General features: G+C 28.1%; 2 protein-coding genes across 8 annotated transcripts in view; one reads left to right on the forward strand and one right to left on the reverse strand.

The window, feature by feature from the left end:
- Positions 1-1256, reverse strand: part of LOC106690700 (stress-associated endoplasmic reticulum protein 2) — a 3056-nt gene extending 1800 nt beyond the window's left edge. The window contains exons 1-2 of the mRNA XM_014436215.3: positions 1066-1256; positions 729-801 (exon numbers count right to left, since the gene is read on the reverse strand). Coding sequence (XP_014291701.1) covers positions 729-801; positions 1066-1149 — 157 coding nt within the window. The 5' untranslated portion in view covers positions 1150-1256. The remainder of the gene's footprint in view (positions 1-728; positions 802-1065) is intronic.
- Positions 1257-3274: 2018 nt separating this feature from the next.
- The window catches only part of LOC106690701 (protein RUFY3), a 33600-nt gene continuing 11270 nt past the window's right edge, over positions 3275-25604 (forward strand). For 2 of the 7 annotated variants that reach the window (XM_014436220.3, XM_014436219.3), the window contains exons 1-10: positions 10580-10723; positions 12975-13159; positions 14998-15176; positions 15656-15765; positions 16144-16351; positions 16433-16599; positions 18539-18707; positions 19628-19735; positions 21476-21616; positions 23172-23269. In XM_014436220.3, coding sequence (XP_014291706.1) covers positions 12979-13159; positions 14998-15176; positions 15656-15765; positions 16144-16351; positions 16433-16599; positions 18539-18707; positions 19628-19735; positions 21476-21616; positions 23172-23269 — 1361 coding nt within the window. In that variant the 5' untranslated portion in view covers positions 10580-10723; positions 12975-12978. Of the gene's footprint in view, positions 3468-10578; positions 10724-12974; positions 13173-14997; positions 15177-15655; positions 15766-16143; positions 16352-16432; positions 16600-18538; positions 18708-19627; positions 19736-21475; positions 21617-23171; positions 23270-25604 lie in introns of those variants that run through there. The other 5 variants (XM_014436217.3, XM_014436216.3, XM_067045420.1 and 2 more) reach the window with 5 other exon arrangements.

The following is a 25604-nucleotide window of genomic DNA, read 5'->3' on the forward strand; positions in this document are numbered from 1 at the left end:
ATATTATAATGCTATATAGATGTTAATGATACAGTAAACAAATTATAAAAACACTTCAACAATTAAGTACAGAATGGATAAACACTTCAATTATTAAGAACAGAATATATATACTCTTGTTAATAGATAACAAATATTAGGCCAAGAAAAACATATAAGAAAATTCATTGTCAATAAAAATTGGGAGTTAATACTAAATAGAATAGGCTAAGTTCATGTACTGCTGAGATGTTACAGTAACATTGTAAATTAAATTGCTAACTTTCTCACTAAATTATGGTGATTATCAAAAACCAAATCTTGGAATTGACAATTACTTTTAAATACTAATACTGGTTCTAGAAAAGGTGGGGACAATTCCAATTGGGCAAATCAGTTTAAATACAATTAAGCTTACTTAGATATTTGTCTGACTATGTAACTTCCTTCAACCTAATTTCTTCGATATTTCATTTGAATAGAGAATTCAAAATTAAAATATTTTCCTAATTTTCATCATGACATTTTCAACACGCAGTTGAATGTCTGAAGAAAGAACATTTCACACACAAATCTTCTTAAGCAAAACATACAACACCTTAAAGAGAATTATTTACAACACTTATAGACAGTAACACTGTTCCAGATGTCAAAGTATGATTGACAGTATGACTGTAAGGATTAATAAAATGGTCCAAATCACTTTAGATCTTTAAACTTAATTGAAATTAACCATAAATGTAACATACCTGAACCACAGACAACAAAAACGAAAAGAGCCAGGAGCCAAGGGCCCACAGGGTATTTTTCCTCCAGTGCTTTCTAAATGAAACAAATAGAAAAGTACATAGAAAAACAGAAAAATTAAATCAAGATATACAACACATTACACTACATATCATTGAACTTGGCTTAAGCAAATAAAATAAAGGACATATGTATTGACCTAACTAGAATTCAAAAGTTGCAAAGGGAATCCACAAGGATCCAATTCAATTATAAGGTAAAGTATTCAAGAAAAAGGTCCATATGGAAATACATTACAAAAATACAATCTTTTATGAATCATATAAAATACACACTTACTGTCGATTTAGGTACATTTCCCCTCATGGTGACGAATTTGCTAGCTTTTTCATTGGCATATCGCATCCGTTGTTTTGGTGCCATCGCTTTCTCCGATCCTGCCAACTAGAACGAAGAACGTAAAGTGACAGACGAGGCTGGGTATAACCTAGAGTACAAACAAGAAAGTTCGCCACCACAATTGTGTTGACGTTTCAGAAAGGCAACATTGCACTGCCTCCAGTAGTCCATTAATGCACATATATTTTATACAGGCAGAAAATCTCCTGTTTTGAAAACAGAAATATAATTTTAAAATGTACACTGAAATATAAACATTACAACACCTATAGAAATATATTTCAAAAAGTTGATTATGTAAAAATTGAAAATTGTTTCTGTAGACAAAGAAGAAATAGAACTAACTATGTTGATGGACTAAAGAAACTGACATATAAGCTGTTGACTGCTTAAAACTTAGGCCGAAACGTCGGAACACATTAAAAATAAGTTTATTCTTATTGTGTTTTTTCCTTGACCCAACCTCCAAACCAATTTATTTTTTATTAAACAAAAAAAAGTCTATTGACAGATTATTGATTGACCGTGTGTATAGATGAATGGAATATGGTCCGGATGAGGTAAAAAAAACTCAAATAGTATAATTATTTACTATTTGAGTTTTTTTTTACCGCACCCAGACCATATTCCATTCAAAAAAAGTCTATCTGATTGTAATTCACATTACCTGAAGGATAACAACTACAATCTCCCATACTGTTAAAGGTTCACAAGGTACCAAACTCCCTTTAAATACCTAATTTTTAAAATTTTGGATTGAAACTTGGTGGGACAGGTCCACTGTTTCGGCTATAATTTCTTTTAAACTTGTTACGTTTTAAACCAACCATTGCGCACGCGTTTTAGCATTGGTCATTTGCTTAATTAGCGCGCCTGTGTCCTCAGGTGCAGGATCCGTCGTAGACCTAGTCATAAGAGACTTTTAAGCAAGACCATATGCCTTTTCATTACAATTCACAAAGACTTACTGGACGAGGTTAAATAAATTCTTTATTAGAACGCCTTTTGACATCAAGGTTTAATTGATGAACATATCGCTGCTTTGTTTGAATAGTGGCACATCTGACAAAAAAAAAAATTGAGGTATTATCTATATTACAGCATAGAGCGTGGTTACTTTTTTACTAATTTGTGGTGTAATGAAGGCGCAAAGAGCTTAAGTGTTACACCTGCAAACAACGGATATATATTTTTGTTCATTAAGGGAGTGTTATTAAACACCTTCGGGCAATGAAAGGATTTTGTACCAACTGTATATATATGCATCTCGTAATATTGTATATATTTTTCTTGTAAATAAAGTATTTATCAGGGCAAAGAAAGAAATTAGGCTTTCACCGTGTTCCTTTGAGGTTCTACCAGGATTTTTCAACAAAACTCTCAAGTATTTTGGAGTTGTTATTGCAATTATCCCTCCAACTTTCTTTCCTACAAGTTCTGAAGTCTGGTTCCTCTTATGCTTGTTACTCCACTAGTTGAGACTGGTGTCCTCCACTAGTGTTCCCGCCAGATGCACAACACTGCAGACAACTATCCTCCACTTTCTTTTCCTTTACATATTAGTGAGCGCTTTGGTGACTTAAATATGAATTAAAGTAATTCTCAAATATTTTTCTTACTTTCAATTTAAATGCTATCTATAATTAATAACACAATGTGAGTTATACAGTGTAAGAACCAAAGATTTTATACTCGTGTTAAACCGATAACTTTCCTATGTTTTTGTTCATCATATTATATTAGTTGGTTGAATGTTCAACTACTCAAAATATGCAGAGTAAGATTGTTGCAGCTTATGGCTGAAGTTCTATCCTCAGTTCGCAAATATGACAGTCTTCTAAAAGAGTTTTTAGGCTAATATCATTTAATTATACTGTTACAATAAAGCAGTAATACAACTTTATGTTTAATGTAGGTGTTCAGTCTTCCCCTCCCTTCCCTAGAAATTTATTATTAATGATACAAATTAGCTTATTTCACAACACCGAACAAATTTCGAGAAAAATGTTGGTATAAAGTTATGATTGGTATTAACATGGTGAAGACCATATTCTTAGATTTAAGAATTATCTGAGGTAGAAACATAACCGATGTTTTACCTTATCTGTTCGTAGAGGTATGTAATTAATCGATTCTGATAGTACCATGTTAAGGTTTCAATAAACAATAAATAGTGATGGCTGCCTGGAGTGATAATGAAGTCTCTTCTCCCAATGAACGTAGAAGTTTTTTTCGTGAAAATGATGCCAAATCATCTTCTAGATCCCCCTCAATTGGTTCTTTTGAAATATGGCCAAGTTTTCTTGTTTCTAAAACACTTCCTCACAAAGTCTCGGATAAAGGTATTATCAGCTCTATATAAAAATGTTAAGTCATAAAATTTATGATTTTTTTTAAGCCGTAATAGTTTATTTCAAAGTGACTATATAAGATTTATGGCAAAGTTAGTTTATTGCGTCATTGACCTATTTTCTTAATACATTCCTATTATCAATCAATTACTTCAGATTGAAGATATTATTAAGTTGGAATTGTAATCTGTTGGCCTTATTAAAAGTGTGATACATATTTGAGTATGAGCCAAGATCTTACCATTGACATTTATGCACATACTACTCCTTTGCCTTGATAGTGACATACCGGACAAAACATTTTGATATGTTCCATGGATTGTATTGTAGACCTAGTTACTTTGTGACAACCCTTAGCTTAGAAATTATTTAGGATGACTCCAGTAAAGAAAGTAACCCTCTATCTTTGGTATATATCTCGTTATAATTAAATTCAAATCTTTTTTATTGTCAGATGTGCCACTATTGAAGCAATATTTATATATTGTTATAACTGACAACAATGATTGATCATTTTTTTATTGTGTACTTATCCACATGCCATGTTGGAGGAGTGCTAGGATAGTAGAATCAAGAAACTTTAAATTTATTACTTTTTATAAATACATTCGATAGTATTATTATATATCATTATTTTTTGTTTAAATTAAAAATTCTCAAGTACTTAATGATAGAAAACAAGTGATTAAATTAATTACATGTGGGTTAGCTCCATGAAGCTGTTGCAGGTCCTGTTTAAGTCATTTTCTATAAGGCTACAATTTTTCCATTTTTTACATTCCTTTTCTTCAGAATGATTTTTTTCTCCTTTTAAAGTTTTGGCCACTATGCTGATGTACTGAAATGGGTACACATTTTTTTGTTAACTGTATCACTAAAACTGTTCTAATAATTTTGATGAAACTTGCCTACAGCCTTCTACTTACTGCCTTTTAATTTTTCACATTTACTATATCTCTAAGTAAAACCAGAAAAAATAATTATTATGAAACATATAATTTATTTGTCTATAACTCAAGAATTATAACTTTATGAAAAATTGTATGTATAATCACGTTAAGTATGTTTAATAATCTCTAAGATATTCTCTTTTGAATAAATTATGTAAATCAGACCACTATTAGCAAGTTATTTTAATTTCCTTACTACTTAGGTAAGAAGAAGATTGTTATCGGGTCATGTTTCCGATGCAGTTTTCAATGGATGAATAAAAAAAATTTTGGCCATAGGTCTGTCTGTGTATCTGTACCACGATTATTGTTTGAGTGATTTTGTTGCTTCCCTTTTTTAGGTGGTTTACCCCCAATACCTAACAGGCCACCCTGTGTACTATAGCTACTGCACAATAAAAAAAGAAGGTGTTTTTCTCTATATGATAGTAGTGCGAGAAATGAAAATGGCTTAAAGATTATGATGAAACTTACTCAAGGTCTCCTACTTAAATCCATTCCGGTTTTCATATATAACATAAATCTTAAGAAAAAAACAGGAAAAAAAAAGTTACATTGAAAATAAAACTAAATTTGCACATAGTCCCAAAAGTATAAATTTTATGTTAAATTACATGTATTAACACTTGAAAAGAAGTAGTTTAGTAAAAGTGTTAGCATAGATACTGCTTATTGAATTTCGTACTCGTTTTTAAAGCATATATGTATTCAATTTTGATTTATTAATATTTTGATTAGTTCGAATTCTATACATCTCCTGGATAATTCCAGATGGTCTTTTTGTGATTAAATTGTGAAATAAGACAAAATAAAATAAAAAAATATCTGTTCTGAAATGAGTGAGAATGAATTTCAATGTAGGGTGGTAAATGAAAGTTGTGTGATGTGAAAAGAAGTCTTTTGATATTAATGGAATAATCAAAAGCTATTGCGATTGCATTCACCTTCATGATATTGGTACTACAAAACTGATATGATTTCCTATTTATACTTGATGCTTGGCAGCATTTCTTGCTCTAAGATTCATTTTCATTATTTCCTATTCTTGAGTTGTTTTATAAGTAATTTTCAACTTAAATTGTTTTATTATCATTTGTATAACTCTTTATTATAAATCAAAATATTATAAATGCTAATTTTAAACAATACTCCTCAAATTAGAATGCTTAAATTGAGCTATTAACTATATATCTTGTGTTTTATGCAATTACACCTTTGGTGGTAAAATATATACATAAAATGGTTTATACAAGAGCAATTTATTAAGAACATTATATTTCCACTCTACTATTATTCGTAGAGATATGGATGTTTTACTTGTAACCATTTCTTTAAAAAGTTGTGGGTTTTATCAACTTTCCTCTTAGCGATCACTAATTGGACGTTATTTTGTAGCTGAGAAACCAGTGGAGGCCTACTACAGTTTGTTTGTTGTTGAAAAACCAAGGGATAGAGAATTAGCTATTGTGGTAACAATGCTAAGGTAGGAAATAATAGGCTTTGGTGTAACTAGAGGAGTTTCTCACATTAAAGTTTTCTTGAAAAAATTCATAGCCTAACTTTGAAAAGTAAAGCTGAAACAATTTTTTAAGAGTAAGCTAGATTTTGAAATGTTTCAAGCTGATAACTATTCCACTCCTCACTTGATTGAATAAATTACAAAGTGTTGAAGTATTGAAGCTATATAAGAACTTCACATTTTTGTTTAGACATTTCGTTTATAAGTTCAAGCATAAAGCAAATCTGTGAGTGGACTCTTAATGCTCTAATATTTATTATAGTGATATACCATGCTATCAAAAGTTTTAGAAAAAAAAGAAAGTATTTAATACATATAGAAATGACATAGTTTTACTAATAATAGTTTGGTAATAAATCAACAGTGATATTGGTGTTCTCAACAGAGAGCAACTGAATAGAGCATAGAAATAAATATACTAGGTGTGTTCAAAACATTTCTTGACTTCTTTTTCCTGAGTAGTGGAGGGCATTTCTACTGACTGGATGAAGTAGTGAAGGGTATCGCTATCTGACCACACCAGTGGTTGTTGCCTTGAAGGTGCTGGAGTGAATATATCGTTTGTGGTGTGAGTGCATTTCAAGGACCCCGTCAAAAACTCGAAGAGCCGGAAATGATCCAATGTTTTTGCTTTTGCTTGCCGGAAATGCTTTTGCTATGATACAAGAGATCTGAATCCAGGCAGCTTCGACAAGGTCTCTTGAAAGCCTTCTGCATGAAGAGTTTCAGAAAGCCTATGCACAATGGAAATAACCTCTGGCAGCGGTGAGTTGATGCCCAATGGTCATATTTCAAAAACTTTTAATTTGATGTATAAAAATGTTTAATAAATTTTTAGTTCTGAAACAAGTCTTGAAACTGGGAATGCAACTTGTACCTATAACGAAATATATGGTAATTTTTGGGCAAGAGATGTATCTGTAACTATTGATGAGATCCTGATTCAAAGAGCACAAAATATTGAATATATTGACTATAAAGTGAAAGAGTATCAAATGTTGAAATTCATGTGGATTTGCCAAATCATACAAGTCCTGTACTCTATATGTTCTGAGTTCATTTGAAATAAAGAGGTATTTCCAAAGAAAAATTGACATTTTTAATATTATCATACTTAGAAATTGTGAATATAAAGTTCTGAGTATTGGGCTTTCGTCAAGGTTGCCAAAAGAAGCTGTAAGCCCAAGATATACTTTACCTGTGAAAAGTTACAGATTAGACTAGATGGGAGAGAGGAAAAAATATTTCATTGCACCAAATCTAGAATCTGTCTGATAGTTATGGTCTTTGTTTTTCATAGGTGCAATGGTTTAATCTTCTGCCAAGAATGAGTAAGGGGGTACATATCTGAGAATAGTAATGATAGCAAAAGTGGGACCAAATGAGAGGGGAAAGTATTGGTGTTATGAGAGGCTTGCCAAGTTTATGAGATGTTTGCAATCAAGTCAGTGCATACATTGCTCACCTTAAAGACTGAAGGCATTTTATATTGAAACCTATTATTTGAAGGTTGAAGAGGATAGAAATAATTACAAGATTATTACAGTTAGGCATCCAAACTATGTTAGTTCGTGTATTTACACTATCAAAATAAATGAAAGTTAATCTCATAATTTATGACCTTGTACAGATTACATTTATGACCTGAAATTGTATAAAAACATTCACAAACTATATTAAGAATTCTGTCTTAAAGACATTATATTTTTAGGAAACTTTATATTGATTAATTCATTAATCCACTCACTACACCATATCTGGAATGCTCTCAATTAATCTCTTATGTCTTGGTCAATCAAGAGTGAACGGCTGCCATTTAACAATTCGCTGTCAGATTGTATGCCTCTTGACCACTCTCATGTAAATTGCAGTTGATCTCTCTTTACAGGGATTAATGAGATTAAGATAATTTAATAATCTTTGCATAATTTATTGTATTATTAAATAAGATAAATTATTTTAATGAGACATTTCTACATAGTGAAGACTAAATATCCTAGTCACAGTTAATTAAATATAATTTGTAATTAAAGCCTTTCTGGTTCTGTATTTTTTGTCATTTTGTACAACATTAATATCATTAGATTACTTGATGTATCTTTTTAACAGCTTGACCAAAGATTTTTTAGAACCATATCTAATAATATTTTTTGTAACACTCATTGCATAGTGATTGAATATCTGCAATTGTTATTTGTTATTAAAAGATTCATTTTTAAGCCATGTATACTGATTGTTTTTGTTTTTGTAATGAATAATCATTTTGATTATATTTATTCAGCTGTGGTTAATTCATCTGCACTTGTGACAACTGTCTTGTAAAATTAGTTTTTCTCAACTTATTATTATTGTTTATTTGTTTACAAGTAATTTATGTCTTATCAAATATAGTGAAGAAAAAAAAGATTTTTATTGATAACTTAAAGCTTTAGAGATAAATTAGTGTTTTGTGATTTAGTTGATAAAATATTCATAATTAAGTTTAGTTATAGTTATTTTAAAAATAACATTATCCTGTAATTTAATGATTGTCCAATTATTACAGAAATAAACAACTACGGAAATAAATTGTTATATTTTACTAGTTAATTCTTCATTATCATTCATTATACAACATTCACTATTTCCTTTGATTATGAAAAGTAATAAGATTTGAAATGATTAAAAAAAATTATAATAATTTAATTATTTGAACTTTATAGGTTATTTCAATTCTATTAATTGTGTATATATTATTTTTTAATTTTTATGATAATATAAATGTTCTAAATCCTTTTTTATTTTTTAATGAATTCCATTGTTAATATAAAATAACCGAGCGTCGTATATGGTTAAGTGCAGTAGCCTCCAAACCTTTTAATCTTATGGCCTCAGTGATTCCATACTCATATCATTAATTACAATTAAAACTTCCACTTTCTTTATCTATGACAATTATTTTAATCCCTCACAATTTGAGCTTTTACGTTTCAAGATATATAGAATCCAAAAATTGAATAAAAAATCTGTCTATCCGCCATCCGTGATTTTTCTTGAAACTACTGATCCAAATTTTTTGATATTTGGCACCAAAGTTGCAAGATGATCCCTAGTGTTGCTGGTGATCCCAAAGATGATTCCTAATTCAATTTTTTGGCCATTAATAAAGATAGAGCAAAGCTATACACTGTCACTGCTTTTAAATTCCTTATAAAAAAAAAAAAATTGAAGTCGAAACCTATTTTAGGAAAGATATGGCACATTTAAAAACCATGTTTCAAAAGGTATTTGGATAGGTTTCTATAACCATTCACTTTTTTGTTTGTTTTTGGAACCACTCAGAAATTAGATCTTTTAAACTATACAATAACTTCCAAAACAGTCGAATAAGCATCAGATTCTAGATAATTCTATTGCCATTGTAGATCTTGATCAGGCCAAAGTCATTTAAGTTACAAACAATTTTATTATTGGATTTTTAACTTTGTTTAAGTAGTTAAGAAAGTAGTGAGTGGGCACACCAGATATTTTATTATTTATTATTTGCTGATAAAATGAAATAATTAATTCAAACAATAAACCATTATGTAATAAATACTTTGCAACATTTTTATGTTTTACATAAATATTAAATTTTATGTGTAACCAATATAAACTAAGATGGATTGGATTGGTGGTGCTGATGGGCCAAAGTTAGGAGACCTCTGGCTAAGAGTATTATTACAACTTTTTCTAGAATAAATGACTGACAAAATTAAGTTTAATTTACTTAACTTATAATTTAATTTCTTTTAGTTATAAGTTTTTTTTGTTTTTTTTTTTAATTTTCATTAGGTAAAATTAACCTTACTTAAAAAAAAGAGGAACAACTAAGTATAGAAGGTTGGATTTTGTTTCAAATCCTGTATAGAATTGAATATTTTATCAAAAATATTCTTTACTTCTTCTTTAGTTGTTTATTAAATTAAACATTTTTGTATGTTATAAAATAAAATTTAAATTATTAATATTTAAAGTTTCTGTAGTATTAATTAATTTATAAAAAGTTAAATTAATGTTGTCAAATCTGTTTTATTTTATAAGGATGTACTGTACTGGTGAATTTTAATTCTGTTTCTTCTGTTCTTGTTTATAGTTAATGTAATTTCTTTAATAATTTTGTTAATATTGCTAATTGATATGAAATTTTTACAGTAATTGGAAAAAGGCACAAATTTGTTGCTGAAAGGTCATTCTATAGGTGAAAATAAATTTTGATGTACTAAACAAAAAAATATTAAAATAATTCATTTAAGAAAAAAATATCACCTAATGGAAATTTATGAATACCCGGTAATTGAAGTTTAAATACAAAAATAAATAAAAATCATACTTATTATAACCTATTTTTATGAGTTCAAATATTTACTTGTTTTTGTCCTTTTGACATTATTTTTCTTGTTAGAAAAAGTTTTATTTTGTAAGTAAGATACATGAAATGCTGGAATTAAGCTTAGATTGTAATAATAGAATCATTGTTTTATATTATCTAATTATAATAATGATAGTTATTGTATCATTAACAATATTGTATTTATATAAACATTTGTTTTGTTTTTGTTGTACACCTTGAGGAAGAGCTTGGTAGGTTGAGGTATTGATTTGCAGGAGCTGGTTCCTAGCAGTTGCCTGGTAATCAATACAGAGAGCCCTTGTGGGCAACTTGTCCTCACCACCATTTAAACTGTAACTTTTCTTGTAAGTTTTTTTTAATTTTACATCAAAGACTTTTGTCATCTGACAGTCACCAATTTAAACAGGTATGGGTCAATAATTGATAGTCATTCATTGTTTTTCTAAATTAATGTATATTTAACCTTGCACTTTCCTATTCATTGTACACTTATTTCATAATTTTTCCTAGAAAGTTACTTGTCAGTGTTTTTTTTTCTTAATAATTGACTTAGTGTCTACATTTTGCAGTAATATTCTACTTATTGAGTTATGCTTTGTAGTTACTGTACAGTTTATCGAGCAAACTGAATGTTGGTGTTCAGAAAATCATTATTTTTCTAATTACCTACTTGTTTAAGAAATTTGCATTGTAGTATTAATTTTGAATTTTAAATTTACATTAACTCTAAACTTTTTCTGTTTTGCCCCTTTTCATGTAATAATTAATATTTAATTATGGCAACCAATCAGTTCTTGTCGCAACCTGTCACTTTCTAAGATTTGTTATGTACAAAGAAAAGTATCTTAACAAACATCTTATATTTTGTTGTTCAACTGTTTACAATTCATTACTCACCTTTTATTAAATATATAAAACTAAAAGAAATAGAACAGTTGTAATTTTAAACCGGAAATATTATTTGAAAGTTAATTATTTGAAAAAAAAATATATATATGAAAAAAATTATTCCTCTATTTCCATTTATTGCTTTTTTTTTTTTTTTTTGTTTTTAAAGATTGTTTTTGACTTACATTAGTATCATTTTAAGTGTTTTGAACAAAAGTTATGTATAACTATCAAGTCAATAAATATATGACTTTATAGTTAATATATATAATTCAGTTTTTAATCAAAATTTTATTATTATTGCTTGGTTATAAACAAAGTCTATATGTTTTTGTACTGGTATGTTAAAAAAAAAATTATAATAGTTGACTCATCCTGGGACTGTTACTTGACTCACCATTTAGTTTACCGTTCAGAATTTAGGTTATCATTTTCTATTATGTGAACTCATCTCTGAGCGAACACATTGAAGACTCTTGGCTTATTTTTCTTAACCCATCTTGGATAGCTCTTTTTTGAAAGCTCTTCACTTCATTAATTTTCCAAATGGCATTTATTCTGATAGTTTTTAAAATAATGTCGCAAAATATCAATATATTTCATAAATGTTTCAGAAAATCATGTTCCCCTATTGTTGAACTGATAATATAAGCATTAACTGAATTTTAAATGCATATTTAATCCATAGGAAATGAGAAACATTTAATTAATCTCGTAATTCTTGTTTACTCACTACTTTTAGGGACTGAATAGGAAAAATGTCCAGACTTTGTTTCACCCTGGTATTATTATTTTAGTCAAATGAAAGATATGATAGAAAACAGATATATTTAAACGATATTTGTTTCTAGAATCTTAACAAATTAAATTTAAGCATTTCTGAAAATGTAAATGAATGAAGTAATTCTACTTAAAGATGAATTGTTATTAATGCTAGATTTACATATACCACCTCTCTTCCTGAAAACTTTTTCACTGATTGGTTTAATAAAACAGTCTTTCTCAAAGTTTCTTCCTGCCTGCCTGAAAGTGGCTTATTTTTTTCTTTCAAGCCCATCACTTCATTAATTTTCCAAATGCCATTTATTGTGATACAGCAGTTTTTATAATAATGTCGCAAAATATCAAAAAGTGGTTTTTCCACTCAAAATATTTGAAAAAAAGTCGTTTTTCCTGAGGCTATTAAAAGGTCAAGTACACATTTTATACAGGATGAGTGTGCCCTAAATATATTTTCCTAATATTTAAGTCTATTCATGACATATTATATTACAGAAATAAAAAAAAAAATTCACAATCAAGCTTAAACTCTTGTCTATCTGAGCTACTCCTCTTAAATTAATCATTAAAGCAAATGAAACATTTTCTTGACCTGTATTTAGGCATAATACTGTTTTCATTAGTTTCAAAGACTAATTTGTCAATTATTTAACTTTGACTTGATTGTGTTTTCTTATTTATTTGTTTTAAATAATTAGTTTTCTGATACTTTGTTCTGAGTGGCTGGATAATAAGATAATAATAACATATATTTGTAAAATTGGAGGGTTTGAGAAACAATGGATTTTGATATAAATATAATGGAGGCAGAACTCATAAGGAACAATATATCAATGAGTTTTATAAATCTAGTGTTAAATTAATTTACATAGTTCATTTCACATTAAAGATGTTATCAACCATCGCCGATTTTCCTCTGCTTATATTCACTTCTAGTTATATTTAATACAACTTTTCTATAGCTTTTGTTAGCCTTATAATATTTTCAGCTTGATGAGAATGTTAGACGATGAAGTGCCAGGAGCTGTGGACACTATATATCTGTGCAACTTCCGTGTGTCTGTCGACGGCGAATGGCTGTGTCTCAAAGAATTGCAAGATGTAGAAATCAACCTTCAAGAAAACTTTCCAGATCCTCTCACCCCTTCTCCCGTTGAAGCTCATTATATAATTGGTATTGCTTTGAAGTGTGTTTAATGATGTACTTTCATTAAATAATTATGTGAATTAAATAAATAATTGATTTTGTTATTATTAAAGCTTTTCATTTATCAATGTTTTTTTATGATCACTGAACAATATTCCAATGCTTCAAGTTTTATATCTTATGAAATAAAGTTTTATAGATTTTTCTTCTTAAAATAACATTAATTGTTAATTTTACATTTTAGGTATGTATTAATTGTGAGATAGGTACAGTTTTTAAAAAAATATTTAAGCATTAATAGTTATGCCAACTTCTATGATCCATCCAATTTACTCTCAACACTTTGTTGTAAAAACCTCCAACGTTTCAACCCTTAGGCCATTTTAAAGGAAACAACCTCAATCATTGAATAGTCACAATGATTCAAAAATGGCCTAAGGGCTGAAATTTTGGAATTTTTAAAATTAAGTGTTGAGAGTAAATTGGATCATTAAAATTGGTATTATTATTAGTATAAACAACTTGAGACAATCAATTAATAAATGTATTAAATTAGTAACCTATTATATTATTATTATTATTATTATTGCTAGATTATGAACAATGTCTGTATGTTTTTGTGCTGGTAGATTAACAAAACAAAAATAATAAGTTGGCTCATCTGGGACTGTTACTAAACTCACCACTTAGTTCACCTTTCAGAATTCAAGTTATCATGTTTCATTATGTGAACTCATTTCGACAAACACTTAAATATTCTTTATATATGTATATATAGTTGACTGTAAAAATTTATGTATAAGAAGATGGTCAGGGTTGCGGTCAAAAAAAGAACAAATAGTTTATAACTATTTTAATGTCCGACGTTTCGCCCCACTTTGCAGGGCTAAAAAGATACAAAAAAAAAACTGAGAATATTACAACAATAAGGTAATTTAAGCTAGGATAAATATGATGTAAAAATAAAGTTATAAGAAATTACATATAAATAAAAGAAAGGAAGACATAAAATAGTATCAATATGTAATCAACTTGAATAAACAATGATTATAAAAAATAAGTAACAATGGTAAGAGTAAAAAATTTTTAAAAATATGTAAAATATACAGTTAAAAAAAAGATGAAGCCCTGCAAAGTGGGGCAAAACGTCGTACATTAAAATAGTTATAAACTATTTGTTCTTTTTTTGACCGCATCCCTGACCATCTTCTTATATTTAAATATTCTTAATGAGGTGTTGATCGTTGGCTGTAGGTCATTAATTAAAATTAAATTGACCTTTATCATTGTTGATTCAAATTGTTTTTCTGTTGCTTTAGGTACTACTTACTTATCTTCTTACCTCTATAATATTGTATTCCTTTCAGTCTTTCATTGTTACCAATCTACTACTATCAACTTCCATGGTTATCAATCAACTACTTAATTTTAAATCCATTGTCATGTGTATTTCTTAATTTGTTGGTTTATGTATTTCTTTTAATTTTTTATTTTTCTCTGAATGATGGATGTTATCTATTTTTTGTTTTTTAGCCCTGATGTAGACCTGAAAATCAGGTCAAAACGTTGGCACGAATAAATAATTTTTTGTTTATTTGCTGACCCCATCCACCGACCATCTTCTCCACACATTAAAGATTCTTAATTCCTTCCACTATTGTGATTACCTGAAAGAGACTTATTTCTCTTTCTTAATTTTTTTAACCCATCTTTTATAGCGCTTTTTAAAACTAAGTCTTTCTTTCAAGCCCTTTAATTAATTGCAGATAATATTAATTGTTGATTTTACATTTTAGGTATTTATTAATTCTGAGATAGTTACAGATTTTTTTAAAAATTATTTTAACTTTTTTTTTTTTTTTTAGCACGTGATCCAGTCATAATCGAACGACGGAATCTAGTAAATATATCTAAACTAATCGTAAAAGAGCTGATTGAAACTTCTATTAAATATGGCCGAATGCTGGATTCTGATCACATGCCACTACAGCATTTCTTCATTGTGTTAGAACATGTACTTCGCCATGGCTTACGACCCAAAAAGGTAACTAAAAATTATTTCTTTAAATAGAAATGTGTGGGAGCTTCTTTGATCTATTATTAAACATTTGGATGATGAAGCATGACCTTAGTTTCAAAAGCTCAACTTGCTGATTACTGTTCATCTTACTTATAGACTGATTATTTTAATGGGCAGTAAAGCCATTGAATTGTTTTCTGCCATTTTCTCATGAGGTATAAGCCTACCTAATTATTGCATGGATTTTGTGTTGTTAAAATGCAATCAATCAGCTGTCACATATATTCATCTGTCTAATTTTAGCTTGAACATAAATTTTTTCTCTTTCTCATTGAAAATGTATTTTGTTGGTTTATAATGGCAAAAGTGACTAGGTTTTGTTGAAAATAATTATACTTTATCACTTTTATTATATTAACTCGTATCATTTCATTTTTTTTTTTTTATTAATTTATGCTTTTAGTGATATTAAGTTACTTATCAGAATTTAATTTTTTTTTTAGGGTTTGTTGGGTCCCAAAAAAGAACTTTGGGATCTCTTGCAATGGGTTGAAAAATTTACAAGCGAAGCTCAAGACATAACAAGCAGTGTACGTGATCTGCCTACTGTGAGGTATGTATTAAATATTTATATATCTGTAATACTTTGTCAAAATTTGTTATAATTTAATATTGGATTTAGCATTAAATTCTTTTTAATTATAGTAATTATTTCATTATAGTTATTTAATTATTGTTATTTATAATGTGATATTGGTTTTAACATCCAAGTCTTTTTAATTATAGTTATTTTTAATACAGAATTATATCTTTATTATCTAAAAAAACAATCACATTTTTTTTTTAATTGTTTAATTTATTGATGAAGTTGAAAAGATTAATCTTTGCAATTCTTATGAGACAGTAGTTCTAAAATATATAAAATATTATTATTTCAAAAACACTGCTGATTGAAAGCCGAATTTTGATAATATTTTGATAATGTCCTCAGGACACAGATGGGGCGGGCACGAGCTTGGTTGAGGTTAGCATTAATGCAGAAAAAACTTGCTGACTATTTGAAAATTCTCATCGACCATAGAGATGATGTCCTTTGCGACTTCTTTGAACCAGATGCCCTTCTCATGAGCGATGAGGCCATTATTATCGTTGGTCTTCTAGTTGGCCTGAATGTTATTGATTGCAATCTTTGTGTTAAGGTAATTTACTGTACTTTTTAATATCTTGTATTTTTTTGTTTTTATGAATTTCTTAATGCTCTAATTTATTTCTTATTATAGGAAGAAGATCTCGACTGTCAGCAAGGGGTCATTGATTTTTCTCTATACCTCAGATCCAGTCACCACACCTCGGTTGGAGACTCCCCTGAGGATGATTCAGACCTAGATAACATGACTACTGTCTTAGATCAAAAAAATTATATCGAGGAGTTAAACAGGCATCTGAAGTAAGATTTTTTTTCTTTTAGTTTAAAACAAAAGTAAAATCTTGATAAATGATCAAAGGGTTTACCCTACGTTTTAACGTTGATTCAGTGGGAACTGGATAGTTTAAAATAATCTTAACATAGCCACCTTATCTGGATTGTAAGCATGGTTAAAAGTACTGATCAAGATTTTATTTTAACAGAAACAACTATTTTTATTAATTTTTTAACTTAATCATTTGTGAATATAATTTAATGTGTTACTTTCACCATATTAAAAAAAAATTAAATCTGTACCACTAAAACTCATATATCATATTTTGTATGATATCATATCTTATAAGTGAAATATCAGTATATAATCATAATATATTAGCTGACCAGAATATCGCTTCTTTGGCTTCTATCTACAGTTGGGCCATCTATATTTCCTCAATGTACTCCTCTTAAGTGAAACCACCATGTTAACCAAGCTTTAAAAATAAAACATAAATTCTAAACATAGAACTATTTCACTGCTCCAAATTAAATCTTTCACAGCAGAGAACATTACTCACCTAAGTTATGTGAGATATCTTGTTAGAGAATTTTCATTCATCAATACCTGAGATTCGGTTTCTTAATTTTTATCTTTCTTTTTTTTTTTTTTTACTTCCTCACTACCGAAGGTTGGGAATCTTTGTATTCATGCAAGAATAAAAAAATATTATCTCCTCAGAATTGAAAGTTTTCACTCATATTTTATGTTTTAGATATTTGTTTCTATAGTCAAATTTGTGTTCTAGCATAATAAATTGAACTGTTAATCCGATTTCGATGAAATTTTCAGGAATTGTGCAGGTTGCCACCTAATTGGTTCCATATTAATTATATCATATTCTGTCTTCCATACAGATGCCTAAACATATTTTCCTTGGCATGTCTATATTTCAAAAATGGCTCTTCCAATTTGACACATGTTTGGAAGAAAGTTGTGGATTGGAGTTGACATGCAGTATAAGTTTTAAAAATTCCATCCATTACTTTCACTCGCGCATGGTTTTTTTCCTTGATACAAGTGTATTTTGAAAACATCTTGTTCTATTTTGCTTCAAGTTGAAGTAAGGCTGGAGATTGGTGCCGAACTGGTCTGGTACAAATTTTTTTAAAAATTTAATTAAAAATTTATTTTTCTTATGTATGTGGCTAACTAATTTCCTACAATGCCACATTCTGTAGATTTTATTCTCAAACAACAAATCATCCTTCAAATATAAGTAGTCACATATGCAGTAAAAATATGTAGAAAAAGAACCTGTCAAAACAGAAAATAAGGGAATAAAAAAAGAGAGAAAAACAAATATAAGAAGATAGATAAAGTGAGGAAGTTATCTTCCTCTGGAGATTGGTGTCCGCTAAGCTGACCCATATACTGTGCAGATATTTTTTATTTTCTTAAATATAGGCAGGTTGTGAAACTAGTAGATTTAATTTTTGGGGAGGAATATTTAATATTTGGAAATATAATTTAGATTAATAAGTTCATTGGTAGAATACAATTTTATTTATTAATGAAGAGAGTTCATTGGATAAAGAATAATCTTTCCAATTTCCATGTTTCAAAATTTTTTAGTCTTTTTTTTTTGCATGAAATGTAATTTTTTCTCATTTACTTACATTTCTATCTTAGTTATATTTAGTACTTTTAATGAATTTTTAAGTTAATTTTTTAAAAATGTTTATTCCATAAAATAGTGGGATATTGCTTGCTATAATTAAATTTCCATTTATGAATTTCACCATAAACTTTCTTTTCTTTTTTGTTTATTATTAATCATATGTATGCTATTAATTTACCTAGATATTAATTTAATTGATCAAATTCCTTTTTTATGTTATGATAAATTAGGTAGTTACTTTTTGTAAACCTAATGAGTGCTCGTATGAATAATTGGTGCTTAAATACATTCAATAATTTTAGTGCTACAGTCGCTAATTTGCAAGCTAAAGTTGAATCTCTCACAACCACCAATGCTTTAATGAAAGAAGATCTTGCCATTGCCAAGAAAAATATTATGGCAATCACTGAAGAAAATGCTTATTTGAAGGCCGATAAGAAGTTGGATACTATTAGTGAAAAGGCAGAAGAGGTAAAAGTTTTTTTATTATTAAATTATTAGTTTTAAAAATAATTGATGTTTTCTGCTTTTGAAATAATTTTCAGTCATTAGGAATGATTTTAAGTATTAACTTTGAAAAATACTTAATGTATCAAAGTTTTTTTGTTCATTTTTATAATGCCAAAGAATGATTTTAAAAACTTTTAAATTCATATTAAATAAATATTAGATCTCTTATTAAAAAAAAATTAATTATATTATTTTCTTAACTAAAGAAAATGTATTATTGAAAATTGAAACTAGAGTTTATGTATACTTACTGCTTCTTACATTTCCTTTTTTGTGTTCATCTACTTTATATAACATAAAACACCACTATAAGTTTTTATAGATTCTGGTAGATCACAATTTCAAATATTGTTCACATAAGAGATAAAGAAAACCTTTGTCAGCAGAGATCGGGAAAATATTTTATTTTTGTTTTGTTTTTTCCAATAAAAACGAACCTTTTCTGTACAAAAGCAATAAAATTTAGAAGTTTAAAATAAAACGAATTGTATCTAATTTAAGTGTCAAAACACTCTTTATTTCTTTAAAAGTCCAACGTTTCGGCCATCCTCAAGAACAATCTGTCGAATACTATATATATTCATTTTTACTGAACAACATTATTATTAATAAAATAGCATAAAAGTATTAATAAAAAGTATTGTTATTAATATTAATAAAAAGTAATTAGACATATACCTATTTTGTCACTCTTCACATAAAATATTAAAACTTTTAATTAAAAATCAATTTAACACTATTATCACAACAATATATTCAAAAATATTGTGGCTATAATGTTAGCTACAATTATTGAAAAAAACAATTAGGTATTTGTACTATTTAATGGACTGAAATTTATAAAAATGAAAGTTAAATTAAAAATTTTGTATGATTTAAAGGATTCTGCTAAAGAGAAAGATATGGCTAAAGAAATAGAACGTCTTAAGTCAGAATTAGAAGTCGAGAAAAAAAAATCAACAGAGGTACAACATGAACTTGATCTACAGGTAATTAGTAATTAATCAATGTTTAAAATCAAATTTATCAATATTTTAAACTCCTTCATAATTTTAGTTAGCACTAGACTCATTGCACATTGCGAAAAACAGAATTGACTCATATCGAGATTTAGTGTTTGGACTTAGCCCAGACGCTGCTCTGTATCTTCACCAAGAGAATATTGTGATTCACCTTCAAACAAAAAATTATGAAATGATAGAATAGGATTTAGAATTTCTTTTTGGTAGTATCCCAACCGATTCTAAAATTATTTTAAATAAAGATGTTATAAGATTCATAAAAATTATGAAAATAGAGATTGAAGTTTTTCATAGCAGCCCTCCTTCCATTCTGTTTATTTTCTTAGACATATTTTGATTCAGTTTGTTATTGTTTTTTAATTTTTTTCTCACTATTTTATTTTTAAAAAATTCAATTCAATGAAAATTATTTTTTTGTCATTTGGCAAGATACACAAATGAAAAGTGACGGTATGCCTGATAAAAGAAAAAGAAGCTTTAATTTCTATTGACTAGAGATACTTTTTTTTTTTTATTACTTTTAATAAATTTCATTTATATCATGAATTTTTATTCAATAATCATCTCTTATTTGGAATTTGATGTTATCTGAAATAGTCCAAGTCCCGTTTTATTTTTATTGTTATGGGGGCTGTACTTCTCTAAAAGCAGTCTGAAGATCTGTTTCTTACCTATTTTCACATTTAAACCCCTCATTAAAACATTTGCATCAAAACACCATCTTTATGTCACTCTACTATTTAATTCTGTCCAATGGATCATAAAAAACTTCTTTCTCATCATCTGGTGATACATCTGTCTATGCATAGCTACTGAGAATTTTATAATTATAAAATTTTGCTCTTAATCTAAGAAATTCTAGGGTTGACTAGAGGAAAATCAATTACCAGGTCTTCCATTGACCATAAATCTTATATCAGAAGAATGTTGTTTTTAGCAGCTGGATGGTGTTGGATTACTTCTGAAAGGATCCCTTTTCTTTTTCCTCACCTCCTGTATAATGATAATACAGGCCCTGTCGTTGAAGTTGCTGAAGTGACACCAATCTATACAATGAAAGATTATTCCATTGTTCACATTTTAGGTCTATGTGAGTCATTGTTAATCTTTTTCTTAATTTCAGTTCGGCTAATAATTTAAAAGTTTAAAATCCAAGCCCAACCCTCCTCTGGCTAGTCAGAATAAGTTGATGTGGCAAAGACTCATTGAGAAATCCTAGAACCTCATTGGTCTGTAGTGTTATATTATAATATATATTAGTACTAGGGTTACATTTACAAAATAAGGGAAGGGATCTGCTAGTTTGATAAGATTTGATTAACGCCTTCAGTTTAAGTTTTAGGCGAATGACAAATCTAAACACCATGATATTTATGGATGAAGACTTTTAAGGACATCTGGAGTACGGGAGTTACAGTTTCTGTTGATAAAATTTTATTATGATTTTTTGAATTGGTTTCTGATAAACATATTTTATGTTAAAATTATATAGAAAAATTACCTCATGCCTTCAAATTAAACAAACTTTGACAACAAAAAAATAATAGAGAAAACATAACTTTCCATTAGTTATTGAAAAATTAAAATAAAATATTTTTTCTTAAAAACCAAAAAACTTATTGTTTTGTATTAAATACTGTCATAATTATTTCTCTGTTCAGTTTTTATAAATATATGTTGTTAATTAATTATTGTATGGTGTTTTAGATAAGTTTGAAAGCTGAAATGGAAGTTGCAATGAAACTGCTAGAAAAAGATATTCATGACAAACAAGATACCATAATTTCCCTGAGGAGGCAGTTGGATGATATAAAACAGATCAATTTGGAGATGTACAGAAAACTGCAGGTAATTGTTAATGTTTTATTATCTAACTGGTTAATGTTATTTATTTTCTAAGTTTCTTTTTTTTTTTTTTTTTTATGTATGTAGGTTTATTTTTTGTTACTTAACTGTTAATCTATTAATTTTTTTTTATATATCTTATTTCAATTATTATAATTTCATTATTTAATTAATTAAAGAATATTTTAATGGTTCTGTTCTCTTATAATAATGGTTGTTGCATGTGTAATGTGGGATGTGAGGTGGTGCATGTTTCGGTAATGGTTGTTTGATAGGAATGCGAGATTGAGCTGACGGAGAAAGGGGAGATGGTGACGAGACTTCACAACAAAACGATGCAGATTGGGCAGCTCCTTGATGGTCTGAAGAAGTGCCAAGAGAAACCTAAACCCCTACCCAAGAAATAACCATTCAACATCCTCCTTAACTGACACGCTACTAACCAGACCTTCTCTCCTTAATGTTTTGTGCTATACTTTCTGTTGCATTTTGTATTTCATTTTCTTTGTTTCGATTTTTGTATGTATATATATTTATAAAATCTTAGCATGTTTTCACTTATGATGCTTTAAGGAGAGGCATAAATTTAAGCACAAATATATTTATAATAATATTTATGGTAGTATTGTGAACTAATACATTTCTTCAAGTTATTTTTCTGAGAGCCTATATTATTGACCATAACTAACACATTATTGATGCCTTAAACACATAATAGTCATATTATATAAGCACCTAATATTCTTAAGTGAAAATGGGAACACTTTATCGATGAAAATGTGCTTAAATGTATGCAATTAATATTTTACATTGCATGTCTTGAGACATTATATTTTGTATTCTCTACATGGCTTAAATGTTTGTGTTTAAGTGTCAGTTATGGATTGTTGTTAATTGGTTGTGTGGATATGTTAACTCTTAAGCAATTGTTTATGAACTGGTATGCATTTATAATGTAATAAATAAGGACCGGATTTATATGTAATAAAAAACTTGAAATAATGGTGTACTTTTTTTGCCAATTATTTAAAATTACCAAAAATAAAATTATGTGCATTTTGACCCATTGCACCAATAAGATCATTAATGTTATATTTAGTTTCATTAACTAGTACTGACTAGTAACCTTATTTTGAATTAAAACATCAAAATTTTATGTTTTTTATTTATCTTTTCTTTATTATCTTTGTACAGTTTCCCAGTTGGTTGAAACTGTTTTTCTAATTCACAAAATTAAACCTTTTCCAAAAACTTAACACAAAGTGTTAAAGGTTTTAATTTGGACCTAGGAAGTTTAAAAAATAAAATAAAATTTAAATACATATAAATCCAGTCCCTTGATGTGATATAGATATTAAAAAGATACTTTATGTTTTATAATTTGAATTCGGAATAAATTCACCAAACATAAGCAGTGTTGAAGCTTTATTAGGATTTTCTTGTTTATGTCGAATATTTGTCAGACTCTTTAAATTGTACTATGGTTTGTAGCGAATACTTAGTTTCTTAATTTTTTTGGAAAGACTAGTTATTGCAGAGGTTATTAATTGGTTCTCAGGAATGTGAATCTTCGCTCATGCACAAAACGGAGCTCATTTCCAAGCTGGAAGCTAAGACCTTTGCAATGACTGACACGCTACAAATCATGGACGACAAGTATGTACTATTGTTTTTTATTTTTTTTATATTTTATCAAGTAGTCAATATTATTTTTAGAGCTAATGTAACATGTTATTTTGTAAACTTTTTACAAAACAGCCAGCTTAAAGCAGACTCACATTTCATTTTTTGTTTGCTTCTTTTGTCATTTGCATATAGCTTTAAAAAAAATTGAAAACAGTTATTGTAATAACTTTTCCTTGATATAAAAGAATATTTATGATAAAAATGCAAAAAATAACAAAAAAAAAATAGCTAATTTTTATTGATAAAATAAAAAATAGTAGTGCTAAATGTTGGATAATTTGTAAAATGAAATGGTGAAGTGATTCGATTAAGGTGAACATCTCAAATAACCATGTATATGCGAAGAATAGTTGTTGGTCAAAATAGAACTCTTTTATTGTAGCTTTGCCAATCAGCTTTCTGAAAGATCTCATAAATGTAGGAAATTGCATTGTATTCAATCACTGGCATGTTTCACAGTTGAATCTGCTTCTGAAATACTTTGTGTAAAATAAAAAAAAAATTGCTGAAAGGGTTTTGTAAAATAATGAATAGTGTAAAGTTGCTTCTCATCGATAGCTAACATTTTTTAAATGGGTTTTTTCTTCTTTCTTTTATTCATTTAAAACTTTGAAAGATTGAGAATGAAATGATTGTATATGTACATATAGACTAAATTGAGTTAATTGGATTTCATTATCACTCCAGGCAGCCATTCAAAGTGGTGATATATGAAATGCATTGTAGTCTAATTAATACATATGTATATTTTGTAATTGTATTTTGCTGAATATATACTTGTAAATTATAAATAAAAGCTACACTGATTTATACTTAATTGCTTTTCATTTCATTTTAGTTATTTTTAATTTTTATATTATTTTATTCAGAATTTTTGTTTTTACCCTTTCTTATTTTTAGTAAAAATTTTACTGTGCTGGTACTGCCTTAATGAAGAAGTTAGGGGAAAAGTATTTATTTACTTTTTATTTTATAGAACAAAATTCATTAAAACTCAAATGCTTTATTGGATTACGTGCTGTGTTACTTGAGCTGATTTCGGGCAATTGAATTATACCTATTTCTCCATTTATGATAGTATCCATTCCTTGATGAATGGTTATTAAATAAGTTCATAGCATGAGGTAAAACAAGGAGGCATATCTTAATAATTCCACTTTCCTTTACAATAAATAGTAGAGGTCTTATGAAGGAAACTAATTATGATATATAATTAAAATTAGAAATAGAAAAGTGTTATTTAATTTTTTTATATATGTAATAATATGAATTTCAGTAGAGTATTTTGCTATTTTTATATTTCTGCACTAAGCATTGTTAAGATAAGATTTTGAACAAATATTTGAGGGATATTTTCATATTCTGTACCAACAATCTTAATTCTAAAAGTGATTTTTGTTTGATGACACGGATTTCCAAGAAATAGTAGGTAGGATATTTTTAAAAAAATTTCACTCTAATATCATTTAGTATTTGGTCTTATGGATATACTATAAGGTAAATTTTTAACTTTAAATATATAATCGTTAATAATGTTTGAGATTAAGTATTCACTTAATATAACTAACATTTGCTCCTAATTACAAATTTATTTGATTTAAAATGTTTATATATTTACTTATATTTTCGAAAAACTGACATACTATGTGGAACAATCTGATAGGTTTGCTTCAGTCTTGCACCGCAATTGGTTCAGTATGTAACACTATATGGTTGTTTTTTTTTCTTTTTAATTTATATTGAATGAAGTTAAAAGAAACCAAATTGTCTTGGCTCTGAAATTTAATTCTAATTTTTTTTGTGAAGGTCCTAACATAGACCAATTATGAAGGATCTATAGAGATGATGCCTATCTAGTGAAAGTTATTCAGTGTACCTCTTATGTTAGAATTCCCCACTAATTTATTTTATTTATTTATACCAAAAGTAGTTTTATACTAGCTAAGGAACTCATCAAGTTCTGTACCACAAATATGGAAGGACTGGTACAGTGTTCTTGCTGGTAATATACTTAGTAAATAGCTCACTATTTGATTGCTGTATTGTTGTAATCTTCTGAGTGATCAGGATAGAGATGAAAGATTTTCTCAGTATAATTGCTTTGAGACAGTATTTTCTAATACATCTAGTTATTATATAGTTCACTGACCATCCCTGTTATTTCAAAAATGTCAATTCGTTTTTACATGTTACATGGTGAATTTTCCACCCGTCACCTTGTACAAAGTTCGGTGTTCTCCCTTGTCATTATTTTTTTTTTTATGACTCATTTATACATGAACTGTCCACTTCCGTAACCCACTGG

This window comes from Halyomorpha halys, unplaced genomic scaffold, assembly GCF_000696795.3.
Source record: "Halyomorpha halys isolate HHAL.00 unplaced genomic scaffold, Hhal_1.1 Scaffold1826.1, whole genome shotgun sequence".
In the NCBI taxonomy this organism is placed as follows: Eukaryota; Metazoa; Arthropoda; class Insecta; order Hemiptera; family Pentatomidae; genus Halyomorpha; species Halyomorpha halys.